Source organism: Lynx canadensis, chromosome D3, assembly GCF_007474595.2.
Source record: "Lynx canadensis isolate LIC74 chromosome D3, mLynCan4.pri.v2, whole genome shotgun sequence".
In the NCBI taxonomy this organism is placed as follows: domain Eukaryota; kingdom Metazoa; phylum Chordata; class Mammalia; order Carnivora; family Felidae; genus Lynx; species Lynx canadensis.
Genome location: NC_044314.2, coordinates 92,097,257 through 92,109,431, shown reverse-complemented (window position 1 = coordinate 92,109,431; position 12,175 = coordinate 92,097,257). Strand labels below are relative to the sequence as shown.

The following is a 12,175-nucleotide window of genomic DNA, read 5'->3' as shown; positions in this document are numbered from 1 at the left end:
ACTAGATCAGCCCAGAGCCTCAAGTCCGGGGTCTCTAAGTTCAGGTAAAACTTCCTCAGAGCTCTGACCCCCCCTTGGCCCCATCCCGGATGACCTAAGTCCCCGCCAGGAGCCGGGGAAGCCGAGAAGCTGGTGACCTGGAGATGCTCCCTACGGGCCCCAGCCCCCTAGTCTCCCAGCCCCCTGCCCCCCGGCCCCCCCAGGCCCCCACGCCCCCAGCCCCCTTGTCTCCTGGCCCCCCGGCCCCCCAGCCTCCCAGCCCTCCTGCCCGCTGGCCCTCCAGGTGGCGGCCGCTGAGCCCACGCTGGTGTTCATTTACAGAAACAAAGAAGCCTGGTGTGTTTATAGGGCTGTCTGAACTCTGGAACGGCTCAAACGCTGGGTTTGTAAACCTGGCCGTGGTTTAGGGCCTCAAAGGCATTTCTCGAATTCTGGGTTCTGTAAAATCCAAAACGTATCCCCCCCACCCTCAACATGTTTTTGCCTTGTTAAGCTTTTGTTTGTTTTTCTTGGACTGCAGTCCTTCTGTCCCAAAATTGTGTACGACGAATTCCTCACAAGGTTGTTTTTGAGAAGACCGTGGGATGTCCAAAGGGCCTTCGCTTTCGGAACGGCTTGCTTTAAACTCCTTACTTCCTCCCCCAGAACGAAAACTCTCACCCTGCCCGGGGTATCGGGACGTGAAGGGGTGAAGCACGCTGGGACGCCAGACGACAACTTTCCAGCCGGGTTCACGGTGTGGCCCGGACACGCGTTCTTTGTCAGAACCTCAGATACTGCAGAGCCTCGCTTCTCACAGGACAAAGGGGAAACGGCACACAATTTCCACTTCTCTGCTGCCCACCTGCGTTTCGTCCGTGGCGCTGTTCCCGCCACGGGCCTGCACCACCTGCAGCCCCCCTCCGCCCCCCGGGGCTCGGGGGCAAAAGAAAGAAACCCAGGGAACGAGGCTCACAGAGCCCGCCCCGCCCAGGCTCGCCGTCCACACCCCGGAGTCAGAAATAACGTGGTACGAGCCACACCACCAATTTACTTCCCACAAGTACCACGGCCCCGTCCAAGTCGCCGATGTGACATCACCGCATCTGCTCCTCTGGCGGCTCTTTTCTCTTTACGAGACGAAACAGTTTGCTCTCCCGTCTCTGTGAGACCGTGTTCGAGCTCTCCGTCTCCGGGACACGTCTCTTGTTAGAAAACCAGGCGCCTGCACCCCCGGCCCTCCCCCCCCCCGCCCGCCACGCGTCCACGCGCTCTGCCGCCACGGCGAGGGCGCGTCACTCACCGTCGGGGTCGCACTTTGCCGGGTTGCTGATGCAGGATGTGTTGTACTGGCCGTAGTAGAGAAGGGTCACTCCCTTCTCCTCTCTGAGGTAAACACCCTTGCTGACTTTTCCTTCCATGATGTCTGCGCGACAAGAATGGCAATGCCAAGTCAGCAACCGCCAGGGGTTCAGAGTCTTACACAGAACTTAGAGATGAATGTACTGCGTTATTTACGCTTATAATAATGCTACATATCACGCTCATTAATATTAACGCTCGCTATCTACCATCTAACTAGCAGTAAAGGGATAGGTAGCGTGAATATTCATATCGATGCTTCTACTACACTCACATACGATGGGCTCTATACGGTAAGGACACCCTAAGTGTTACATTTGCCAGGAGTTGGGTTCCCAGGAGTGACACTGTCCCGAACGTCCGGAGCCCTGCCTGGCCATCTTCTAAGGGGAACACTTAGGCACATGTTTGAACATAAAACCACAGCCTTTGAGTCCTCATCGGAAGCCCCTGATCCTAGACGTGGGAACCCACAATTTTGAAAGAATCCATGGTCACTCTAGGAGAAAAGCCCAGAGTCACGCCCCCGCCAGCACCAGGCTGAGTGGCCATGAGCCCCGGCCGGTGCTCACTGCTCTGTCCTCCCGCTGGGCCTCATCCCCATGGCAAATGTAACCGATGGTGTGTGTGAAGTAAATGGTTTACAGAATCGATAAGTGAGGACTATAAAAGCCCAGCATGACTAGGCATTTATTGTTCATTGGGGTCAAAGTCGCCCAAAGATACCTCCTCTGCATACGGGCACATGCCCACTGCCCTTGAGCTATCAAGCAACAGGAGATGAACAGCAGAGGGACCGACGTCTGTGGGCCTGACGGCTACCCCCACTCCAGTTTTCCAACAACCACTGTCAAGTGGATAGCCCACTCAAAAGGGCCTCAGTGTTCTTCTGTCTTACACTCATTTTTTTGTTTATCGCATTTATGGCTGGGGGTGGGGGTGTGTGGAATCTATATCTTACAAAATTACATTTATTGCAAAATTAAATTAGCAGTTGCATCATTGAGTTAGGCTGTATAAACCCCTAAACAAGACTGTTTGACTGGAAAAATTAATTTTGGGAGCCAAACAGGTCACAGCTGAGAGAGCAATCGGGTTATGTGCTGTGCTGAGAACAGAAGAAAGGCCGATGCCTGAGTTATCTGAACTTTCTGTCCTGCTTGGGTACATGCCACAGACGCTACTCTCCCTGGAGCTTTGAGCTGCATAAGAAAACACGAAACATAGGGGCTCTGAGGTTGTTAAGTAAGATAATAATTGAACCCTGACTCTAGTGGGCGTTTATGAAACAGCTTCTAATAATTAAAAAAAAAAAAAAAAAAACAACACCTACAGAAGAAATGCTGATTTTAATGTTTATAAGAGATCAAATTTTGGGGTGAGATCTTTTAAAATCAACTTCAGTTTTTCCATTCAAAGGCTATGCTGTTCCTCCCCAAAAGAATATACACCATTTAAAAATCCCAACTTCCATTTTTGTAGCTCATCTTGTGTCTGTCTCGTTCTGAAAACAGGCAGCTGGTTTGAAGACTCTGGTCACGTGAAAGCTTACAAGCCCCTTCTAATGTATGGTGGCACTTCCTCTAGACCTAGCTGGGAGAAGTTATTCCTAATACACTGGGTGTTTGGTATTCTTGGCTATGTGTTCTTGGGTATATGTTCTTGGCTATGTGTTCTCGGGTATGTGTTCTTGGCTATGTGTTCTTGGGTATATGTTCTTGGCTATGTGTTCTTGAGTATATGTTCTTGGGTATGTGCTCTTGGCTATATGTTCTTGGATATGTGTTCTTGGCTATGTGTTCTTGGCTATGTGTTCTTGGGTATATGTTCTTGCTATGTGTTCTTGGCTATATGTTCTTGGGTATATGTTCTGGGCTATGTGTTCTTGGGTATATGTTCTTGGCTATGTGTTCTTGAGTATATGTTTTTGGGTATGTGTTCTTGGTTATTGTTCTTGGCTATATGTTCTTGGGTATACGTTCTTGGCTACACGTTCTTATGTATATGTTCTTGGCTATGTGTTCTTGGCTATATGTTCTTGGGTATATTTTCTTGGCTATGTGTTGTTGAGTATATGTTCTTGGGTATGTGCTCTTGGCTATATGTCCTTGGATATGTGTTCTTGGGTATATATTCTTGGATATGTGTTCTTGGGTATATGTTCTTGGCTATGTGTTCTTGGTTATGTGTTCTTGGGTATGTATTCTTGGCTACATGTTCTTGGGTATACATTCTTGGCTATGTGTTCTTTTTTTTGTTTGTTTGTTTAAATTTTTTTTTCAACGTTTATTTATTTTTGGGACAGAGAGAGACAGAGCATGAACGGGGGAGGGGCAGAGAGAGAGGGAGACACAGAATCGGAAACAGGGTCCAGGCTCTGAGCCATCAGCCCAGAGCCCGACGCGGGGCTCGAACTCACGGACCGCGAGATCGTGACCTGGCTGAAGTCGGACGCTTAACCGACTGCGCCACCCAGGCGCCCCTTGGCTATGTGTTCTTGTGTGTACGTTCTTGGGTATGTGTTCTTGGCTATGTGTTCTTGGGTATGTGTTCTTGGCTATATGTTCTTGGGTATATGCTTGTCTGCTGGCCAAGACAAAATGAATTCATATAGAATCAAATCAAATTGACATCTAAACTCATTGCAGATGCAAACCAAACAAAACAGGGAACAGAAGTTACAAGTGCTCACCTACAGTTGCAGAGAAATTTGAGTAGGCAGAGTCATTGGTACGAACAAAGGTAGAATTATGGGAAGGAAGCACAGTGAGGTTGTGGGTTCGCAACACTAGGTAGGACAACAAGAAAAAAGCACAACAGATGAGTGACACGAATGACAAATGGAACCGGCATACCTCTCAACTTGACGTGCACCGAGAATCGGTCCTTCGCCCAGCAAGCACCTTGGATTTTGTCTCCGGGCCTCACACCTCCCTCCCGCCCCCTGCCCCCACTCCCCATGTACTGGGCAGCGTCATGGCCAGCGCCCTGGCCTGCCAGGGCATGACTGCTGCTGGCTTCCGCCACAGACGTGGGCTCCAATGTGCTGTGTGCAACCCCCTGAGACACCTAGTTGAGAGATATGAAACTGAGCCCGGCAATAAAACAGCCTTAACACAAGGATCATGGTGGTGACGTCACAACTGGTGAGGTAGAAACACAGCATGAAGACAATGGCACGATATTACGACAAATGGACCGAACAACAGAGGGTTCAGCGACAGATACGAGCAGCGTGACCACCAGACGGCTTCCAAAGCCACTCGGTCGTCCCCGGCAGCAAAATGTGCTGACGGATCCTGTTTCCCCCTGTTTCTTAAGAAGCCTGTGATCACGTTGAAACGAGACCGCAGAGCATCGTGACGTGAAGAACGGTCTGGGGAAGCATTGGCAAGATGTCACCATCCGGCTGTTCGGGGCAAACAGGAACACACAGAATCTCAGGGAAATTAACACCCTGGCCCCAGCGTAATTGTGTCTCCATGATCGCACTGCTTGGTGAGAATTCCTCGCCGGTGAAGGAGTTCAAGATGCCCAAAGTTACTGATTTGGTCACAACAATGAGGTGTGTTGAGACATTAGGGGAGAGATATAGTTATCATTTGAAATAACAGCTAAAATGTTGGTCTCTGTGACCTGGACGATGAATTATGTCAACAGTGAATTTCCACTTTTCACAGGCTTTGAAATAAAGGGCCTGAGAAATAAAATGAGATAATGATGGGGTGGGGGTGGAGTGCAGTTTATCTTAACCTGAGCTGCTCATATAACGACTTCCCAGGGACTTATCCCTGCAGCGCAGACTGTTTGGAGAGAACGCAGAGCAGCGGTGCGTTCTCAGCTGGGTGCCCAGAGGCAGTCTTGCACAGGTGGGTCCTTCCACCCCCGGAGGACCCACCGAGGCTCCAGCTAGAACGCCTTTCAATTTGCAAAAGTAAGGGAAACATTTTGGAATCTTTGGTGGCAATTTATGGCAGCACGTTAAGTCAGGGGATCAGGAAAATGCCAGTGTGCGGGTCTGGAAAGTGCAATAATCAGCGATGTGCGGGCATGTGCTAGACTGGTTGCCCAGTAAACCCCTTGCCGTACACATCAGCCGTTTGACATAATCAAGAACAATAAGGAAATAAAAATTTTAATGTAAAAATCCAAGCCACTCAAAACTTCTACTGGGAAGAAGTTTCTTGCTGGAACGGAATAAAGAGCTCGGACACATCTGGGGTTTCTCCTTACGGCAAATGTCTGAATTGAGTCAGGTAGAGACTTCATTTTCCGTGGACTCAGAGACCACGGGAGCATCTTAAGTGATGTTCGGTCTGCTCGAGGGAGCTGCTGGTGACGTGTGCGGAAGCTGATTGGTAGGTGGGGGTACCTTTGTGAGTGAAACGGTGACCCCACGAACACACGTGTTAGTCCCAGCACTCAGCTCAAATGGACCCCTGTTTTGGCAGGCATGCAGATGAGGCCAGTTTTGTCTAGAAAACACACATCTAGACCCCTACGTGTGATTGATGCACCATCTGCAGCTTCGAACTTCCAACCACGGCTTTTGTTTTATGGTTACTGGGGAAAACACACACACGTTAATAAGAGTTTGAACCTTAAGCTCTGTCCTTCAATGACAAAAATATATAAAAGTTCTAGTAAAATACTTTGGGTTAACGATGATTGGGGGGATCTCCACAGCATGTGTTCATCGCCACTGGCCTGGCCTCCCAGCGGAAGCTGTCCTTGTCTGCCTCCCCCGATGGCCCTATCTGGAGCGCCCCCCCCCCACCCCCGTCCCTGCGGCCTCAGGTACGCTCACCACCCGCGTCTACCTCCAGTCGTGTCTTGAAGTTCGTGGATCCCGTCCACAGTTTCCAGCGGCCAGTAATGGGAAGCAGAAGCCAAGACCTCAAACCCTTGGGGGAAGGAAAGAATAAAGATGTTAAATCATCATTAGGAGGCAAGAAATGCTTTCCTTCTATGTCATGAATGGAGGGAAGAGGAACTGTATCACAGGGACTATGGGATTCATTAAAAGGGCATTTGCATACATTCAACACACTCCTGGTTTTAAAAAGAAGTCTTAACGGGCGCCTGGGTGGCTCAGACGGTTGAGCGTCCGACCTCAACTCAGGTCATGGTCTCACGGTTCGTGGGTTCGAGCCCCGCGTCGGGCTCTGTGCTGACGGCTCAGAGGCTGGAGCCTGCTTCATATTCTGTGTCTCCCTCTCTCTCTGCCCTTCCCCCACTCTCACTTTGTCTCACTCTGTCTCTCAAAAATAAATAAATGTAAAAAAAAATAAACAATAAAAAAAATAAAAGAACTCTTAAAATACAGAAATCGGCTCCTGGGTGGCTCAGTCAGTTAAGCGTCCGACTTCAGTTCAGGTCATGATCTCACAGTTTGTGGGTTCGAGCCCCGGGTCGGGCTCTGTGCTGACAGCTCAGAGCCTGGAGCCTGCTTCAGATTCTGTGTCTCCCTCTCTCTCTGCCCCTCCCCTGCTCACGCTGTCTCTCGCTCTCTCTCTCTCTCAAAAATAAATCAACATTAAATATATGTATACAGAAATTGGTGAACATTTCCTCGACACGGGAAAGCGGGATAAATACAAATGAGCAGACACCTCTGAACCGAAGGGAGTAAGAGCCACCAGGCTTAGTGGGGCCCCACAAGGAGCGTGTCCATTAGGCAGTCAGGAGAAAGACAAGAATGGCCGTTATCCCACTATTGTTTTATATTGTTTTGTGATACCTAGCTGATGCAACCAGGCGAGAGAAAGCAATCAGGTTAAAATGATTTAAAAAGAGGAGGACACCAACAGCAATATTGTCGACATCATGTAAGGCTCTCGACAAACACCTCCTCAGTTCATTGTAACAACGAAGGCAAGGTAATTGTATCATTAGCCTATTTGTGGAGACGAGGGGTCGGTGCTTCCGCAGAAGTCGCCCGGCCGGCTGGTTTGGCGTGCGATGCTCCCTCCCAGTCTCCCTGAGACGGATCCCAGTCTTTCTCTTCTCATCCTGCTTCCCGCATAGTAACAATTAACCACTTCAGAATTTCCTTTGCGACCCTTGTACTTTGAGTGGACACGATTTTGTGCAGACAGATTGTGCCTGCCTGCTCATCCCACTTAGTGCCACGTGAACGACTTCATTTATTTGCTTCTGTCCCGGCTGCCTGGTGGGGTCTGGGTAACAGTCCCTGCGGAGGCGGGGCGCACCCCCAGGCACCCAGCCCCTCACCTGGCTCCAATCTGCTCCTGGACCAGCTCTCTGTGGTTAGTTCCCAGAAGGGGAAAGGATGGTCCAGAGGACCAAATAACAGTCATCTGCTCCAAGTGTCTGCCAGACCATAGACAAGAAAAATGAATAAAGGAGTCTTTGCGTTATTCATCGTAAAACTATTTTTAAAGAGGAGATAACACGATCCTTATTTTCAAATGAGGTGTGACTGTTCACGAGAAAACGAAACGCCATTACGAATAAGAAGAGAATTTGGTAAGTGAAACAGTCTTACACATAAGGAAAGATCTGAGTGGGAAGGTTTATACGGACGTGACAGGCGAAGAGAGTCGATAAATAGCGTCCCTGTGTTCCAACGCTAACGCTAACACGAGGCGGGAGAAAAGTTTCTCATTTGTAAATGCAGCCGACAGAAAGAAGACGTTGAGGTCCAAAAGAGTAAGAATTGTACAAAGTTCTCACAAAGAAAACAATAAAATAATACCAAGGGATGTACAAGAACGCTTGAATAAACAAAGAATTTAACCTATTTGTGGAAAAGAAAACTCAAAATCATAAAACTTTCAACCAACCCTCTAATTAATACGTAAATATGAGGAAATCTGTTGTAAACATGCTGAGAGATTTTGTGTGAGAGAAATCTCATTATGGGGCTTATCTAGAAAACTAAACAAGCAAAAATAACCAACAAAACCTGCCAGGAGCCGGGCAGCGAAGGACGGTGGGCGGCCAGCGCTCGCACACAGTTAGGACCTATTGTAAAGACACAGTTCTAAAGAGAATTTGGCAACCGCACATGAATAGAAAGTTCCATGGAAAAGACCCATAAATATCCCCAAGCACACGTGAAAACTTAGTTTATGATAAAAGTGCTATTTTAAACCAGAAGAGGAATACTCAACAGAAGGTTTTACAGCCAGTTAGCCACCTACAAAAAAACTCAAGATCCCTAACTCACTCCTTACCATCTCAACTTCCAGAAGGATCAAACTATAAATGTAATTATTAAAAAAAATAAAAATGAAAACTTCTGAGAAAACCAGGTAATGAATTTGATTATGTGAATTTTTTAAATTTCCCTATGTAAGGGGCACCTGGGTGGTTCAGTCGATTGGACGTCCGACTTGGGCTCAGGTCATGATCTCACAGTTTGTGAGTTCGAGCCCCACGTCGGACTCTGTGCTGACAGCTCAGAGCCTGGAGCCTGCTTCGGATTCTGTGTCTCCCCCCCTCTCTGCCCCTCCCCTGCTCATGCTCTCTCTCTCAAAAATAACAAACATTAAATTTTTTTTTAATTTCCATATGTAAAAATAAATCAAGCTAAATTGAGCAGGAGAATGATGTTTATGTAATACATAGGACAAAAATGTACCGATGTCTTTTTAAAGAACTGTATGAAATGCATTGCATTCATTAAAATGCTTACTATTAAGAAAATTTAAGCCAACAGAACACTGGGACAATGGACATAAACAGGCAGTTCAAAGGAAAGGAAATGCAAATTATTTTAAATATATGAAAAGATGTCGCTCATAATTTTTAGAGGCATGTTAAAACGACAGTGAGCCACCCTGTCCCAGCCCACCCGGCTGACTGACAAACAGACCCTTAGATGTACTAAGTCAGCAAGTTCACTGTGCTTTTGGTGGAAGTTACAGCCTTTCCGGAGAGCAATACGGCAATAGCTATACAAATTTTAAGTGCACTTTGATCTAGTAATTCTGCTCCTAGGAGTTTACTCTAGAGACAGATTCACACATGGGATCAAAGAGCTATGTACGAGGACATTTCTTGCAGATATATATATATATATATATATCTCAAAAGCGTGGGAAGAGGGTTCATGCTCATCAGCAGAAGGGCTGTAATCTGTATGGAACATCTACGTGATAGACAAGGGTGTCACTAGGAGAAGTGACCAGGCTGGGACACATGTGTCGATGGGAAATGTTCCTCAAGCTATACTGCTAAAAAAAAAAAAAAAAAAAAAAAAAAAAAAAAAAAATCAACATGAGAGAAAAATGTGATACTATCAACTATTTGTGGAAAACCCAGCTGTCCCACCAGCAAGGAGGGAGGGAGGAGAGACAGAGAGAGAGATTTTGCATGGATACTATGGGTACCCTTAGAAACTGATAGCAGTATTTTAGGGGCGAGGAAAATGAGGAACACTGGATGTGAGATGTAAGAGGGAGATTTCTGTTCCTTTTTATTTCTGTTCTAGTCAAATGTTGGGACGTGTATTCCTTCAAAAACTTCCAAAACTCGGAGACCTGTGGCTTCCGCCCATTGTCCCCTGGCAAGACTCGACTCTAACAATGCAATATGGAAGGCTCAGAAATACAAAAGTCAAAACTGCCATTCTGTTTCTGCCAAGCTCCCCCACCCCAAAACGTAGGATATTCATTTTGGAGAAGGGGAAACATCGTTGGTTTGTTAGTCAATTCATCTGGGTGGGTCGGGGGCGGGGGGAGGACCAGAAAAGGAAACCACGGGCCGTAGCGCAAAGGGCAGGTGCGACGGATTTCTTCACAACCCACGTCTTCGGAACATAAACCCCTGTGGATGACAGACCCTTCCCCGGCATCCCCGTGTACAACGGCCACCATCCGCTCTGGGCAGAGGGGCTGACGGAGGTGAAGCGACGGTGGTCTTGTTCACACAGAAAGACCCCCTAAGCTAGCAAGAGGCCGTGGGAGAAGGGGGCTTGGGGTCCGCAGAGGGCCTGCTGTCCTCCGTCGCCGTGCTTCAGACGAGGGCAAAGCCCCACTGCGTCGTCGCCCCTGGCGTCTTATAACCAGCAGACTGGAAGTCCAAGCTGGAGGGTTTGCGAGCTGTCATGTGCGAGGGGGCCCGAGGGTCACCCACCCGGCGGGCTGCCTAATTCCGCAACAGGTGCCGGAAACAGGTGTCGGCTGCGGGTCTCGGGAGGGAGGGAGGGCTGCGGCCCACTGGGAACCGTGTGTCCCGAGGACGAGAGCCGCTCCGGGGCGGGAGGTCTGCGAACTCTTAGGGGGAGGTTAGAAACCCAGATTTCGCAGATTTTTTTTTGGAAATCTCCCCAAATTTTAATACTAGCAATTAAGGTGGTTATTTTGGGGAGCCTGGGGGGGCTCAGTCGGGGGCGTCCAACTCTTGATTTCAGCTCTGGTTGTGATCTCACAGTTCGTGGGTTGGAGCTGACAGTTGACAGTGTGGAGCCTGCTTGGGATTCTCTCTCCCTCCCCACTCTCTCTCTCCCTCTCAAATTAATAAACTTTAAAGAAAAAAAGAAAATTAAATTTTTTTAAAAAGTGGTTATCTTAATTAAAACATTGCACGGTGCTGATAAGACGAACTCAAGAACTGAATTCAACAGGAAGGCTCCCCTTCACACCCTAGGGCGTAAACAACCCACAGCCCTTAAAGTGTCATCAAAACAAGAAAATCTCATTCTTTTGGGACTAAGACACTCTGGGGCTGAAATCTCCGAGTTACACGAGCACCTGCTTTCCACCAGATGAACCTCATTAAAACTGTGTGTCCGGTTAGACACGACAGCAAGTCCAGGGACATGGTGGCTCATTATGGGACTTCTGACACGCCCCGGCCCTAAATAAGAGAGAGAGAGAGAGAGAGAGAGAGAACTTTCATTCTTCCTCTTCAGTTTCTCTCCCAGGTGCCGAACGCCTAGGACTTGTTCTTGGCGTCGGTGAGCAGAAGCCCCAATCCCTCAAAGCTGTGCGGGCAAGTACCCGCCCGGAGTCCCACTGGGGCCCCCGACGGCCGCCCTCCAACTCCTTATTGCTTTGCCTATGGAACTTACTATTACTCGAGTATTTTTGTTTGTCTGTCTCCTGTGTCTGAGTCTCACGTGCAGACACCGTGTTCTACGTGTACCACATTCTCACGGCTAAAACAGGGTGTGCGTGCCTGTGTGTCTGTGTAATCCAGATTTTTGCATTTGGATCCTCCCCAAAATTGTAATCTTAGCAAATAACTTTTTAAGAACTTTTTAAGGCAGAATGGATGATGAAATGCAATAATGAATAAACGAATGGATAAACATAGAAAGAATATGTATATATATATATGTGTGTGTAATTACGAAAATATATATACCCCCCATCTCTATTTGTCAAATTTCCATTTACTCAATAGGTTACAAACATTATTTTTTTAATTCCATCATAAACACCTTTTCTGCACCAGGAAGATGAATGATAGTTTCTGCTGTGACCTAGCGATTCTGACTGTCCCTTGCAGCCACATGACACCGTGATGGTGACACACATTAACTCAACATATTGCAGGGACTCTTTTGAAATATATACAAGTATCGGGTCATTATGTTGTATGGCTAAACTAAGATAATATTATATGTCAATGATAGCTCAATAAAAAATATATAAAGGGAACAAACTATTGATTTGCACAGAAAAAAAAATAAAACCTAGTACGTAACTCCAGGGAATTATAATCACTATAATTATCTGCTCTGGCTTCCCAGACCTCTAAATAGGGCCGGTGAGGTAAGGTACCGGCCTCCAGAGCTGGGCGGGAACCAGCCGCTCTGTGTCCCCAGGGCCAGGAAATTAGGGATACGGGAGATTTTTAAGGT

The 12,175-nt window shown here is 47.6% G+C and overlaps 1 protein-coding gene across 1 annotated transcript in view; it reads right to left on the bottom strand.

Annotated features, from left to right (window-relative positions):
- ADGRD1 (adhesion G protein-coupled receptor D1) overlaps nt 1-6,252 on the bottom strand; it is a gene marked incomplete at its 5' end in the record, with an annotated part of 110,733 nt that extends 104,481 nt beyond the window's left edge. The window contains 2 exons of the mRNA XM_032595353.1: nt 1,283-1,405; nt 6,162-6,252. Coding sequence (XP_032451244.1) covers nt 1,283-1,405; nt 6,162-6,252 — 214 coding nt within the window. The remainder of the gene's footprint in view (nt 1-1,282; nt 1,406-6,161) is intronic.
- Between the last annotated feature and the right edge of the window lie 5,923 nt (nt 6,253-12,175).